At 36.1% G+C, this 15,797-nt stretch overlaps 1 protein-coding gene across 1 annotated transcript in view; it reads left to right on the top strand.

The window, feature by feature from the left end:
- Positions 1-15,797, top strand: part of FYB1 (FYN binding protein 1) — a 96,894-nt gene that overhangs the window by 57,627 nt on the left and 23,470 nt on the right. Inside the window, exons 3-8 of the mRNA XM_065873378.1 lie at positions 5,737-5,783; positions 7,705-7,724; positions 8,164-8,198; positions 9,159-9,279; positions 11,570-11,729; positions 12,233-12,377. Coding sequence (XP_065729450.1) covers positions 5,737-5,783; positions 7,705-7,724; positions 8,164-8,198; positions 9,159-9,279; positions 11,570-11,729; positions 12,233-12,377 — 528 coding nt within the window. The remainder of the gene's footprint in view (positions 1-5,736; positions 5,784-7,704; positions 7,725-8,163; positions 8,199-9,158; positions 9,280-11,569; positions 11,730-12,232; positions 12,378-15,797) is intronic.

Genomic DNA, 15,797 nt, shown 5'->3' with positions numbered 1-15,797 from the left:
TTGTTTTCTTTGTTTCTATTTCATTTATTTCTGCTCTGGTCTTTATGATTTCTTTCATTCTGCTAACCTTGGGTTTTGTTTGTTCTTCTTTCTCTAGTTCCTTTAGGTGTAAGGTTAGATTGTTTATTTGAGATTTTTCTTGTTTCTTGAAGTAGGCTTGTATAGCTATAAACTTCCCTCTTAGAACTGCTTTTGCTACATCCCATAGGTTTTGGATAGTTGTGTTTTCATTGTTATTTGTCTCTAGGTATCTTTTTGATTTCCTCTCTGATTTCTTCAGTGATCTCCTGGTTATTTAGTAACGTATTGTTTAGCCTCCATGTGTTTGTGTTTCTTACGTTTTGTCCCCTGTAATTCATTCGTAATCTCATAGCATTGTGGTCAGAAAAGATGCTTGATATGATTTCAATTTTCTTAAATTTACCAAGGCTTGATCTCTGACCTACGATGTTATCTATCCTGGGGAATGTTCCATGCACACTTAAGAAGAAAGTGTAGTCTGCTGTTTTTGGATGCAATGTCCTATAAATATCAATGAAATCTATCTGGTCTATTGCATCATTTAAAGCTTCTGTTTCCTTATTTATTTTCATTTAGAATGATCTGTCCATTGGTGTAAGTGAGGTGTTAAAGTCCCTCACTATTATTATTTTACTCTTGATTTCCTCTTTATAGCTGTTAACAGTTCCTTATGTATTCAGGTGCTCCTATGTTGGGTGCATATATATTTATATTTGTTATATCTTCTTCTTGGATTGATCCCTTGATCATTATGTAGTGTCCTTCCTTGTCTCTTTTAACATTCTTTATTTTAAATTCTATTTTATCTGATGTGAGTATTGCTACTCCAGCTTTCTTTTGATTTCCATTTGCATGGAAGATCTTTTTCCATCCCCTCACTTTCAGTCTGTATGTGTCCCTAGGTCTGAAGTGGGTCTCTTGTAGACAGCATATATATGGGTCTTGTTTTTGTATCCATTCAGCAAGCCTGTGTCTTTTGGTTGGAGCATTTAAACCATTCATGTTTAAGGTAATTATAGAAATGTATGTTACTATGACCATTTTCTTAATTGTTTTGGGTTTGTTTTTGTAGATCCTTTTCTTCTCTTGTGTTTCCCAGTTAGAGAAGTTCCTTTAGCATTTGTTGTAGAGCTAGTTTGGTGGTGCTGAATTCTCTTAGCTTTTGCTTGTCTGTAAAGCTTTTGATTTCTCTGTCAAATCTGAATGAGATCCTTGCCAGTTAGAGTAATCTTGGTTGTAGGTTCTTCCCTTTCATCACTTTAAGTATATCATGCCACTCCCTTCTGCCTTGTAGAGTTTCTGCTGAGAATTCAGCTGTTAACTTTATGGGAGTTCCTTTGTATGTTATTTGTCGTTTTTCCCTTTCTGCTTTTAATAATTTTTCTTTGTCTTTAATTTTTGCCAATTTGATTACTATGTGTCTCGGCATGTTTCTCCTTGTGTTTATTCTGTATGGGACTCACTGCACTTCTTGGACTTGGGTGGCTGTTTCCTTTCCCATGTTAGGGAAATTTTCAACTATAATCTCTTCAAATATATTCTCTAGTCCTTTCTCTCTCTTTTCTCCTTCTGCGACCCCTATAATGCAAATGTTGTTGCATTTAATGTTGTCCCAGAGGTCTCTTAGGCTGTCTTCATTTCTTTTAATTCTTTTTTCTTTTTTCTGTTCCGCAGAAGTAAATTCCACAATTCTGTTTTCCAGGTCATTTATTCATTCTTCTGCCTCAGTTATTCTCCTATTGATTCCTTCTAGTGTAGTTTTCATTTCAATTATTGTATTGTTCATCTCTGTTTGTTTGTTCTTTTTTCTTCTAGGTCTTTGTTCAACTTTTCTTGCATCTTCTCGATCTTTGCCTCTTTTCTTCTTTTGAGGTCCTGGATCATCTTTAGTATCATTATTCTGATTTTTTTTTTCTGGAAGGTTGCCTATCTCCACTTCATTTAGTTGTTTTTCTGGGGTTTTATCTTGTTCATTCATCTGGTACATAGCCCTCTGCCTTTTCATCTTGTCTGTCTTTCTGTGAATGTGGTTTTTGTTCCACTGGATGCAGGTTTGTAGTTCTTCTTGCTTCTTCCTCCTCCTGCTGGAATTCCTCCTCCCATTGCCGGACCCCCAGGTTGGGAAGCCTGACGTGGGGCTCAGAACCTTCACTCCAGTGGGTGGACTTCTGTGATATAAGTGTTCTCCAGTCTGTGTCACCCACCCAGCAGTTATGGGATTTGGTTTGACTGTGATTGCGCCCCTCCTACCATCTCATTGTGGCTTCTCCTTTTTCTTTGGATGTGGGGTGTCTTTGTTAGTGAGTTCCAGTGTCTTCCTATCGATGATTGTCCAGCAGCTAGTTGTGATTCTGGTGTTCTTCCAAGAGGGTGTGAGAGCATGTCCTTCTACTCTGCCATCTTGGTTCCTAGTCCTTTTCTTATACTTTTTAAGAAACGTTTATTTTAAAAAATTTTAAGTGTATAAAAGGCAAGAATAGCATAGTATGCACCCATGCACCCTTCCCCAACTTCAACAGTTTTTAACTCACTACCAATCTTGTTTCATCTATACTCCCCCACTTCTCTCTTCTCATATTACTTTGAAACTAATGCCAAGCATCATGTAATAATAACCATAAATATTTCAGTAGGCTTCCCTAAAAATAGACTCTATGTATTAATTTAAGACATAAAGTCTTCAAATTTCCAGTTTTCCCTTAAATTGTATGTGGGTTTTCTTGTTTTTTTGAATAAGAATCCAAGCAAAGTCTAGGGCTTATATGTTTTGTAATTCTCTTTCAATCTCTAGGTTCACCCTCTCTTTCTTTCTTTTTAATTATTGCAATTTATTTGTTGAGCAAATCAAGTTGTTCGTGGGCGTTATAGTTGCCCACAGTCTAGATTGCACTGATCGCTTCCTCACAGTATAGCTTGTGTGTTCCCTATTCCTCTGGAAATTGGTAGTTGGATACAGATGGGTGCTTGATCAAATTTAGTTCTATTTTCTAAATGTACTTCTTTCTTTAGTTAGGTAAGACTCCTTCCTTGGTGATGATATATTCTTTTATTAGGAGCTCATAATTTTGGCTGACTCTGTTTTATGAGGCCAGCAGCCATTGACATTAACATTTAGAGTCCTTAGTTTTCAACTAAAATATTAAGTCTAACTGACAATTTTTTAAGTGATGTGACACAGATTTTCAACTGAATATCTAATATAGTAAATCTCTTAAATACTACAAATACTTAAAATATTGAACATACATATATTGTCCCAATGATTAGAAACAGATTTTTGTACCATGGGCTTGAATTACTTCATTGTTTCTGTATTTAATTCTGAATCATCCAAGATCTAAAAAAGGCTGACTAAGAAAAACAAGTGTCGTGTCATGATCAATTTCACTGGGCCTTTACACTTACCTAGGTAGTTAGCTATGCATATGTGTTAAATTTTAAATGTTTGATTTTTTTAAAAAGTGAGTTTATTAGATAACAGTTTATGACCACATATGTTTATCATCTCAGGTGGAAACTGAGACATGTATATCCATGGCAATTCTTCCTGGGCTACAAGAGTACCCACTAGCCCTTTTTTATGGTCTCAGTGATAGCAAGGCACTTCCTGCTCACATTCTTCAAATCGTGTCAATTTCACATTAGAAAGATCACTTTGGCAGCAGCATGTAGGAGGGACTTTAAGGGTAGGAAAGATGAAGAGCAATTCTCATCACTAGAAGACTGTCCAGAAGGCTACTACATGGGTCCACACTAGCAATGATAGAATCCTGTTCTTGTGTCTAGCAGGATAGAGGAGAGACAGAAGGGGAAGTGCATTATAGGAGACACTAAATACTCAGAACTTGCAGAACTTACAGAACTTGATTAATTCGATGTGGGACTGTAGAAGAGTGAGAAATAAAGGATGACTTAAGGCTTACGTGGTTAAGGGAATTGTGGTGCGATTGACCAAGGTAAGAAACTTAGTAGGAAAAACAGGTTTAGTGTCAGTGAGACATACAAATAAAGATAGATAGGAAGATGAATAGATAGATAGATAGATGAATGGATGGATGGATAGATAGTTAGATAGATAGATAGATAGATGAGTCTGAAGCTCAGAAGTGAGATCTGGGCTAGAGATTTCAACACCAAGATTATATGTGAAACTATGGAGTTATATGAGAACATGAGACTATCTAGAGGCAAATGTAGAGTGAAAATAAAAATGAGGAAGCCAAGACTGGAACACAAAAGAACACCATCACTTAAAAGGAGAAGTCAGAGCAAATTAACCGACAAAGGAAATTGTGGGGTAGTGACCAGAGGGACAAGAAGTGAGTGGGAGAGATTTCTCATGGAAACAAAGGAGACTCCAGGAAGGCAAAATAGCCAATACTGTGATAAGAGCCACAAAGCAATCAAGTAGGTGCTGGCTGAGAAGTGTTTAATGGATTTGGTAATCAAATCTTTTAAGAATAGTTTCAGTGAAGGATTAGCAAGGGAAACCAGATTGTAGTCAATGAAGAAATGAGAAGGAGGAGAGCAAGTAAAGTCGGTGAGTATGGACAGTTTTTTCTACTTTGGGAAAAGGATGATGGCCTTATGGTAATGTGGAGGATTTAGAAAGGTGAAGAGAAGTGTTTGTCCTTCATGAATGAGAGTAACTTGGGCTGAGGGAGAAAACAGTAGTGAGATATTTAGGGATGGGGAGTGAAAGAAGAAGAACAATAATAGTAATATAAATAATATGATGACACACAGAAGGTAGCGAATAAAAGGAGTAAAATAATTGATCATTCAGATAGGATTCAGAACACAGATGGAAGGAACTTCGGTAGGGACAGGTAAGGATGGGCGTAACTGTAGATAAGCTTGGGAGTTAAAGGAATGTATTTTAAGAGAGTTCACCCCCAATAAGTGCTATTTTATCAGTGAAATAAGACACAAGATCATCTGATGAAAAGAGAAAGGAGAGGAATAGGAGATCTGAGGGAAGCAATGAACGTTTTGAATAGCAATTGGGAAGGATGATGCAAGAGAGGGTTGACTAGAAAAAAAGTGTAATGAGATTATAGAATAGTGTTGGGGGTATAGCTGAGATTGAATGTCAATTATTGGTAATATCCTAAATCAGTAAAATGGCAATTTTCCCCAGTTATGCAAATCAACCCAAGAATAGAAATAGAAAATATAGATGGTTCCATAAATCATTAGGGATTCATGAAGCCCAGGTATTGATAGCTGTTATGAGCAGTTGGAGTGAAGTGGTTTGGAATGAAGCACCTTGGAGTTCAAGCCACAAGTGATGGAAGCAAAACCAGATGGAAAACATCTGGAAAAGGGTGATGAGTCAGGATTGGAACTAATGATCTTTGGAATCTGTACTGTACAGCCAATCATATACCTTCAGAACCCAGAATTGACTTATTGACATACTGTCCTTTTAACAGAAAAATATTTCTGCTCTGAAACTAAACTACTGATTAATTGTAGATACTCACTTTGAATGGGCAGTGCTGTGCTCAAGCTCCCCGATTCTCCATTTTTTGCAGCAGTAGTGGCATCAATACAAGGCTAAAGCCTATTCTACTGACTTCTGAAGTTTTAAATCAGAGCAGATATGAAAGAGAAGAGTTATTTTTAAATGATCCTTTTATTCTTTTTTCTTTTTCATTGTAAGGGGAGCATCTACTTGTTCCATTTTCACTTCTTCTTCTCTCTTGTTTTCAGAAGCCCTGTAAATGAAGAATATCAAGATAGTGTCATGCACTCTGATGGTAAGAGGCGAAAGATGTTTTATTTATTTTTTCCCTCCGATACGGAAGTTTGAGTTAATTATTCTCATTGGATCATTAATGGGTCATTATCGTCATTGGTCCATGCAAGACCCGTCTCTTATTTTACTTACTTATTTATTTCCTTTTATCTCCATGACTCACTCCCTTTCCTTCCTCCCCTTTACCAGAGACAAATATTCTAATGTACTTAGTGTGTGTCTTTTGTACATATTCTTTGCATGCTGTTGTATGTGTATATGTACATGTTTCAATTTACACAAACTGTATATTATAGCTCACTCTGGCCTTTTTTTTTATATTCAGCATAATGTGTTTTGGGGGGCTCCTCCATGTTATATATGTATATTTAATTTCTTTCTGTTAACTACTGCACAGCACTCCATGGTATGCATCCTATGCATTCACATTTCACCTTCAACTCGCTGGTACCACAAATAATAGTTCAATGCACCTTCTTGTCCATATCTCCATGTGGACCTCTGAGAGCCTTCCTTTATGTATATCCAGCAGTAGAGTGGCTGCTTGTAAGCAATGGTTTACTCATTCCAACTGAGTAGGATTAGAGTGCTCTCCAGAAGAGCTGCATCTCTGTGTACTCCTATCACAGGGCATGAAGATTCCAAGATGCCTACCTTTCGCCAGTGCATAGTACTATGCAGCTTTCCAGTTGTTTCCAGTCTTACATGCATAAAATGATGACTTGTTTCATTTTCATATCTCTGCTTGCTGCTGAGTTCGAATACTTGATTTGTTTAATAGCCTTTGTGGTTTTCTCTTCTGTACGTTGCCAGTTCCTATTCCTTGACCATTTTTTTCTTGGGGTTGGTATCCTTTTCTGGATGATTTGCAGGAGTTCCTTTGTATTCCAGATATTAATCCTATGTCAGTTGTAGACACTGCAAATATCTTCTCTCATTCTGTCCATTGTCTATTAACTTAGTCCATGCTGTCCTTCACTGAACATAAATATATTTTGATATAATCAAATTCATTAACATTTACTTTGTAATTTATACTTTTTAAGTTTTATTTAAGAAGTCCTATCCCTAGGAAATACAAATATTATCTTCTATGAACTTTAGCCTTTATAGTTAGGTCTTTGATCTCTTTGCAGTCCACTTTTGAGGCATTAGTAGAAATCTAGATTTGTTGTCTCATGTACAAAGCCGGTTTTCCCATTACCATACTCTGAAATCCACCCTTTTCTCATTAATTTATAATGCCACATTTACTGTATTAGCTCTATCGATGTGTTTGTGTCTTTGCATATATAGGTGTGTTTGTGTGTGCATAATGTGTGCTTCTATTTGTGTGTGTGTAAATTTGTGTATCTGTCTCTGAGCTCTCTGCTCTATTCCACTGGTCTATTCATTTGTATATCAGTTCCACACTGTTTTTATTATTATTGTTTTAGATGATGTCTTTGTACCTGGTAATTTATTGATATTACCAAACCCTTGAGCAGTAAAATATCTTTTTAAAAAATCTTATTAACTTGATTTGTTTGACACATGAAAGCAAATCCTTGGGAACAAGTAAGTCGAAAAGTATGAACAAGTTGTGATTTTCTGGTAAAATCTTTGTTCCATACTGCAAGCCCACAAAACCAAATGTGCATGCTTTTCATAAAGAGAATAAAGAGTGTCTTCATTAATTTTTGGCTTTTGCATTATTTTATGAAAGTCAGTGAAATGATTTTATAATTAAATTACAAGATTCAAAAAAGCCATAGTAAGAATCTAAACTGCATATTTTATTTTGTACTTCTATACGTTTGGTAAATTATAAGTTCTGTTACATGATGAACTGTTTTGAATATTATATTGCATTTAATAATACTGTATTAAAGCACTTCTTAATTACAGTACATTAAATTGTATTCTTTTTTTAAACACTTTAGGAACTGGAAATCTGGATGAGGTCAGTTTTTTTTTCCTTCTCATATTATATTGCTGTAACTAGAATATGTAACAATTATTGTGATTCATTTTCTATTGATATAAACCAACAAATAAAAATCCTTATGAGTAATGGTGATTTTTTCCATTTATAATCTTATTTCATCTAAAATGCTTGAGACATTAAACACCCATTATTACACTGACTCATAGTAATTTTGTAATGCTAAACATAGACTGAAGTCTGGCTACACATCTGAATTACATAGCAAGATATAAAATGAAATCTTTCTGTGCTTCCTTTTCCAGTCTGTCTCTAAAAAGGAAACAAAAATATCTTAAATAAGCCAAATTGACACACAAATGTATGCTTGTTTTACTGATTATTTGAGCAATGTAATATGTGTATGTTCCCTTATTAAATAATTACAGTTAATCATTATTAATGTTTTTCTTGACAGGAACAAGAGAGTGAAGGAGAAACATATGAAGACATGTATGAGTTACATTTTTTTACCATGATATTTTCCTTCTAAGATGAATATAATGATTTGTATGAGGGAGAGTGGAGGGATATTCAACACTGGGAGGGAAATGATGGGCATTCAAATGATAACCTTTATTTCAATACAAAGGACTAAAGATTCTTTTCTTGTCTAAGGATTTTACAGAGGATTCTATTAAAATGTCATCCCCGGAGAGGTCAGAGGCCTGCAGCCCACTAGATAGCCCACAGGCAGGGAATCACAGGGACCGGGAATCTGATTTCTTGCTCTCGGTGTGTCCTTGGGCACATGAATTCGTGCATACATTACAATGTCCTCACCTAGACAGCGCTTCACCTCACAACCTTGCTATGAGAGACGATTTAACACAGCACCAGATGCCAAAGTTTTAGCCTGCTAAACAGAAAGGTGTTAGAATGGGTTCCAAAATGGGTTTCTGGGTAGCCCGAGACTAAGAAATTTCTTGGAAAATGAGTAGAAGTAGAATGAATATGTTATTTTATCTTTTGTTGATTCAAATATGTTAATTTTCCCTACCCAGTTCTTATTCAACTAATTCTGACTAAAGTTTCTGAATTAAGGTTTGTACATGTGTGTGCAAGTCCATGTGTGTATGTGAACTTGTACTAGTGCGTGCATGAGAGAGAGAGAGAGATTAATTCTATTCATGCCGACAGGCTGCAAGAACCGTTATAAACTGTGCTTTCCACTTGCCTGCACGAGCTGTAAGGGCAGCAGAACCTTAGGAAGGCATCCTCATTTGAATGCCTCCTGCTGGTTCTAAGAACAGTCTCATACACCCAGGAATTTTGACAAGCCTTGGCTTTATACCTTCACCTATACTTCTTCACATACTATCTTCTGTTCTGGGTAGAAACCTCTCTGGATAGGGAGCCCTGACACGTCAATGCCCGTGGATGCTAAAACAAACTTACAATTTTAATCCACAGAGAAACATCCAAAGAAAGAGAGAAGAAAAGGGAAAAGGAGGAAAAGAAGAGATTAGAGCTGGAGAAAAAGGAACAGAAAGAGAGAGAAAAGAAAGAACAGGAAATAAAGAAGAAATTTAAAGTAAGAGCTTGCTTGCCGAAGGGTGAAAAAGAGTAACCTCTTTTTATAACTTTCACACAAAAGGGGCACAATTCTTGAAACCTTACATGGTTGGAGAATTACTTAATCATTATTTTCTAAAGAGTAACTACCTTCACAATAGTAATGTTTTTGTCCAATAATCTCCTTTACCCCTGCACTAAAAAACTAATGCAATAAAGTCCAAATAAAATATGGTGGGAGCTCAGGAAATTTTATGTCGATTGAGTGAAAGAGTACTTGATTTCTCAGACCCATCTTGACCCTCCTTGTTATGCATTTCATTTTATCCTACTCATAATATGAGCTCAGGACCACACACATACACATCCCTGTGGCATGTATTACAGTGGTACGAGGGACAGAAGTGTCTCTGGATTAACCAGACCTGTCGTAATAAAGCTCCATGAGCTACCTGATTGCTGCTGTCTAGACCTGACTTACATTTTTGCCTTTATTTTAAGCTGACCTACATTCTGACTTGATACCTGCTGTTTCTCCTCCCTCTTCATCCACCTGGATTTCTGACCTCTGTCTTCTCTGATCTCTGATTTCTAATTGTGTGCTTTCTATTACTACCACCACTACCACTATCCTTGCGCACTATACTCTCTTGTCCAGTACGTCTTTGATGACATGGCCCTTCTGGGGTGGGTCTAGTATGTCAGCTATAAAGTGATTATCTAGCTACAAAACTATTCTTCACTACAAAAAGGATTCATATCAAGTTTCCTTTAAATATTTAATTCCTCCTGAACATTTACAATATGGTTTGAATTATAAAAATGTGGTTTATATATAATTTCCCAGTATATTGATTATAGTAAAACAAAGATTCAACAGCAGGGCAAAGGGAAAATGTAAAGCTTAGAGTCAGTTGGACAGATGTGGATTCAAAGTCCAACTGCACATGCAGATTATGTGATCATGGGCATATTACCAAACTTCTCTGAATCTCAGATCCTTATTTTTAAAGTGAGTCAATGATACCTCTCCTGAAAGATTTTTATGGAATTAAATAAAATAATGCACGGAAGGCACTGTATCTATTATAGGATCTCATTCAATTTTGCTGACTACATTAAGCAAAATTAAGATTACGGTATGAATACTAAAACATTTTACTCATACAGAATGTATGGCTACCAATGTTTATAGTTTTCAAGTGGAAAACATGAAAAACTAATTTCTTAAATGAAAATCTTTATAACATACTTTTTATGAAGAGATTGTTTGTAGTTTTGAAGGAATGGTGTGAAGCTTTCCCTTGTGGGTTTTTTTTTGAGAAATCAGTTTTGCATTGTTTTACTCATTCATTTGAATAACACTTGTTAGTAAGAAAAAAATAGGATATGGAAGATATACCACCAAATATGAACTCAAAAGTTTGTCGAGACTAGGACTTCACACGCTATATTCCTTCCACAAAATGTTAATAGATGTTCCAATTAAATAAATAAATGTGAGAACTGTTACACAGCTTCACATTTCATTAATTCCAAGACAAAATATTTCACATTTTAAAATTCTGATATTAAGATGCGTTTTAACATCGTTGGCATATCAAAATTTAACTTAAGCTATTTTCTTTCTTTCTTGGTGGTAGAAAGAAAGATGATATGATATGTCTCACAATTCATCACATCACAAGTTCAATAAAATAAAGTAGACCTTCTTCAAAACTCACAATGCATATTTGCATATCAAAAGGTCCAAGAAATTCTGTTGAAAAGACCAATTTTGGATTAGGAAATGTTTAGGATTCATGGCCTCTAAACTAGATTATTCCCCTGCTGTCAAGAAAACACTGTACTATTCAGGATATTAATTTAAAAACCTCTCATAATATTTGTTATTTTTATTATTCACAAAGCTATTTCTCTGTCTACCAAGCAAACCACCAGCATACCCCATAAAAACACATAGCACCCAGCATGTCGTACATAAGTGGTATTCGGTTCTCGGTGGCTTTCTCTGCAAATCTTCCACAGAGTTCCCGAGGTCAACAGATCACTGCCACTCTCTCCTGGCCCCCGAGCATGTGCTTACCTGTTCTTTGCTGGTTCTGTCTGACCTCTACAATTTTCCCCTAACCCCTCCTCTAAGAACATTCACCAGGAATGACATTCACCCTCAACTTCTAGTTCAAACTTGTAAATGTTGGTAATAGGCAGGTTGGCAAGTGGTGGACATACTGTCTTTCAAAACCGCCTTCCTTAAAGATGTTCTGAATAGTAAAGAAGCCAGTCGTGATTTTTTTTCCTCTTTGCAGCTAACAGGCCCTATTCAAGTCATCCACCAAGCAAAAGCTTGCTGTGATGTCAAAGGAGGAAAGAATGAACTGAGCTTCAAGCAAGGAGAGCAAATTGAGATAATCCGAATCACAGACAACCCTGAAGGAAAATGGCTGGGCAAAACAGCCAGGGGGTCATGTGAGTGCACATTTTCCTACGACTTCGAAGTGTTTTCTATTTGAGCCAATATTAATGTGAAAATTCTTCCAAAGCTACTCATAAGCATTAAGTTGGGAGCACGTTACAGGGTGGACAAAGATAGGAAGATTTTAAATGACAGGTATAGCTCCATCTTCACCTCATCTGTGTAATCTTTTTAGTGGGGAAAAATGTAAATATTTATAGTATCTCAGGGAGGAGCAAAGAGCATTAGGTTCTTCATTGAGGTTAAAAGGCAAAAATGATTCATATGAAATCACTTTGGAATCTTGAAAATAGACTCTAGGCTTACCCCAAACCACAACAGCATAAGACTTTGACAAAGTACAGTGAAACATGTGTCAACAAGTCTATAAATCAGAATTTCAAGCAAAGAAATAAAGGGAAAATTTAAAGAGTAAGTGTGCAATTAATATTTTATCCACAACTTTAAGATATTTAAACTACAGTTACCTGAACATAAGTTGTTCCCCTTTTGGTAGATGGCTATATTAAAACAACGGCTGTAGAGATTGACTATGATTCCTTGAAACGGAAAAAAAATTCGCTTGGTGCTCTTTCATCAAGACCTTTTGAAGATGACCAGGAAGTATATGATGATGTCGCAGAGCAGGAAGATGTTAACAGGTATGTGTAAATACAAATTGTAAAGCAAATCAAATCATCTCTTTGTCAGATATTGTGGATTTTAAGATGCTAGAATTTTACTTTCCCTATTTCCTACTGCCCTCTATCACTAAACTGAATTACCATTTACAATCACTTCAATATGGATGAAAAGTCATTTGAAACTCCATAGTCTTTTATTTTACTCTTTGATTGTATGTATCAAATACTACTTGAAATATAATGGGCCATTTGCCAGATATTGCCAAACGTGTTGTCAATCCAAAATGCTGTTTTACAGTATTTATTCTGATTTGATCTTAAGGATATGCCTAAAGTAAGTATGACTTTGTAAAACTGAAGGATGAGATGTAGAAGTTAGCTCTGAAAAATATAAAGTGTTTTTTTCTGAAATCTGAGTCTAAATATATTCATCATTCTTATTTAAAAACATAACAGACAAAAATGCTTTTTTAAGCCAACTCTACTTTGCTCTTTAAGAGTAAAAATGTAAAATCCCCTATGATCCCTGGCAATCAACTAAGGGTCCAACTTTCCATTCATTCCACTAGAATGGCATGACCTTCCCTGCAAGAATTATGGGAACATCTTTCTGGGGTAGAGGAGTCCAGAGGAGAGGATGGCGATCTTCTTCCACGTACCTTTCCTTCCCTTCTCTCTTTTCTCTGTCTCCAGCTCCCCTTATCCTTGCCTCCTCTTCTGTCTCTTTTTCCTAGCTCTGATCTTCCTTGTCCTTTCTTCTCCTTCCTTTTCCATTCCCCTTTTCTTTTCATTCCTTCTTGCCTCCAATATCTCCCTTTTCTGGTAAAGCCATAATCCCTTCAAGTTGAAGGAAAAGGAGAAGGAAAATCTCCAGCACGGTGAAGAATCCTCTTTTTTTTTAATGCCCATTTGTGAAATTGGGAAATCCCCCAAGTGATCCCAAAACACATGATCTGTGCTAGATCTTCACTTGGGAAAAAATGTGTCTGCATTCTTCATAACTCAAATTTTAAAGGAAAAATATTTTCATTATCAACCATTTTAAAAACGTAAAATGATCAAAACAGTAATATACTTTTGAACTATATGAAGAATTAAATTTCCCTCTTGTGGACTTTGAGCTCATGGCATCAATTAAACTTATGTTGCTCTCTGGCAGTTTTGTCTTTCTAAAATGAATAATAGGGAATTCCCTGGCGGACTGGTGGTTAGGATTCTGGGCTTTCACTGCCTGGGGCCTGGGTTCAATCCCTGGTTGGGGAACTAAGATCCTACAAGCCACGTGGCACAGCCAAAAAAAAAAGAATGATGGCCTTCCATGCCTTCTTACCATGTTATGATCATAAATTATGCAATATATAGCAAAACATGCAATGTATGCATTGGAGTTTACAGATTGTAAATTGGCCTTAGTAATAAGAAACACCTTGACCTAATTTGAAAGTCAGTAAATGCTAATTTGGGGGTCAAAGTTCCAAATGGCCATATTCTGAGAGTTACAGAATTTTCTGGACATGAGTATGCCATACCATGTATATTAGCAACATATATACCTTGTGTTTTACTTTTATCTTTTAAAAAAAAACACACACATTTCTCTTATTTTGGAATTAAAGAACCCCAGTTATATTAATATATACATATTTACACTGATGAACATACTCAAGAAAAAGATGATAAACCCACAAAAAGGGATGATATCCTTAAAATGAAGCATTATTTTCCATAATAGGTGACTATTTCCCAAAACTAATGCTATTACCTTTTCCTTTTATCTAGTCTATACATACCACAACTCTAAAAGATATCTCTAGTTAGTAAACATGTAGCAGAAAAAGAATCTTCCATTTAATAAACTGGGGTTGGAGGAGGTGTAAGGTTTTTATGCTTAATATTTTAAACAAGTATAGCCCCACAATATTTACTAGCATCTATTCCTCCCTTATGCGCATTTAATAAGAAAATGGAATAAGAGACATCACTTCTACACAAGTTTTTTTCTTGAAACTACAGCTGCTGCTGGCAGAGATCTCATGACAGAATATGCTTTGTCCTTAGTAGAACAAGGAAAGATGCTGAGTATAGCTGGCAGCTTGTCCTGGCAAGAATAAGAGAAGGCACCATCCTCTCCTCTCCCTCCCCCAGATGCCTCCTGGTTCCTTGCACTCTTTACCAGCTCTTTCCCAATTCCTCCAGGGTAAGGAGAGCTGACTGTGTACTTCAAATTCTGTGAGCAGACAGGAGGCTTAAAAGCACAGGACCTGACAGCGGTTCTTCTCCCTTTCTTCTCAACTAAGCAATTTTTTGTGCTAAATGTGAAACGTTGAACAAAAGGAAATTACAAGTGCAAATACCACTCTTCCATCACATAAAAAAACTTTCTTCTATGTATGTTTCCAACCTTTTCCCTGTGATTTATCCTTTCCTCTTTCTCTTTCCTCCTCTTTTCTCACACTCTCCTCTCCTTACCTCTCATTCATCTGATCAATGGTTTGTATTCCAAAAAGACCATTATAGGAAATTGAAGAACGGCTATAGAGATGAAATCATGTATGGTGGCTTTGCTCCTGATTATAACTCTGTTCTTTAGGAATTGGGTGTGAGACTCTCCAAGGGAATATATTGTATTTGCCAGGAGTGGCAGCCAACCCAAATTGCAGTTTTTCACATAATTCTATCTGCTTGCTTCATGCTCAAAGGGAAGTGTTGAGGACAATGAATGTGAAAATAGTTTGTAAGCAAGTAGAGAATATACTAAGAATTCATCAAAAATCAATTCTTATTTATATATTAGGACACTTATAGCATGTTTTTCTCCAAAGTTCCATTAACAAACATATTTTTTATTTCTAGATCAGCAGTAGATCTGCGTCGGACCAATTTCTTTTATTCTGACTTAAAGGTTGAGGAATCAGATACGAGTGTATAATTACACTATACAATTGTAATATCAGACTGATATCTGTTACTGGCAGATGATCCAAAAGGCTCAAATGGTGACACAGGGAGCGCAGCGAGGTGTAGCCAAAAGGATATTGTAAGGGAAGGCAGGATGCTGAAGTTCTCCTCTCATCTGTTCATTTACTTAAAAGTGGGCTTGGTCATATCACGTCATTTCTCAGCACCTCAATTGCTTTCTGCAAAAGGAACTAGATGACTTCTGAGATTTTTTTTTTTAGTTCTCACACTCTACACTTCCTTTGTTCTCACAGAACTCATATTTTAGTGGCAGAAATGGGCAAGAAAACAGACAATTATAAAAGAGGGGAAATATAGAATGTTATCAAAATAAATTAAAACTCAGAATTCTGGATTTAGAGAATCAGGAGCCACACTCTACAAAGGCCCCATGAAGAGGATTTCAGTTTTTTTTAAGTTCTCCCTTTTAAAAATATGTAATGCTATTGGACTAAGAGTTAAATGCTGTGACTATGAGAT

The sequence above is a fragment of the Phocoena phocoena genome, chromosome 3, assembly GCF_963924675.1.
Source record: "Phocoena phocoena chromosome 3, mPhoPho1.1, whole genome shotgun sequence".
NCBI classification, from domain to species: Eukaryota; Metazoa; Chordata; class Mammalia; order Artiodactyla; family Phocoenidae; genus Phocoena; species Phocoena phocoena.
This window is presented reverse-complemented; position numbering and strand designations above follow the sequence as displayed.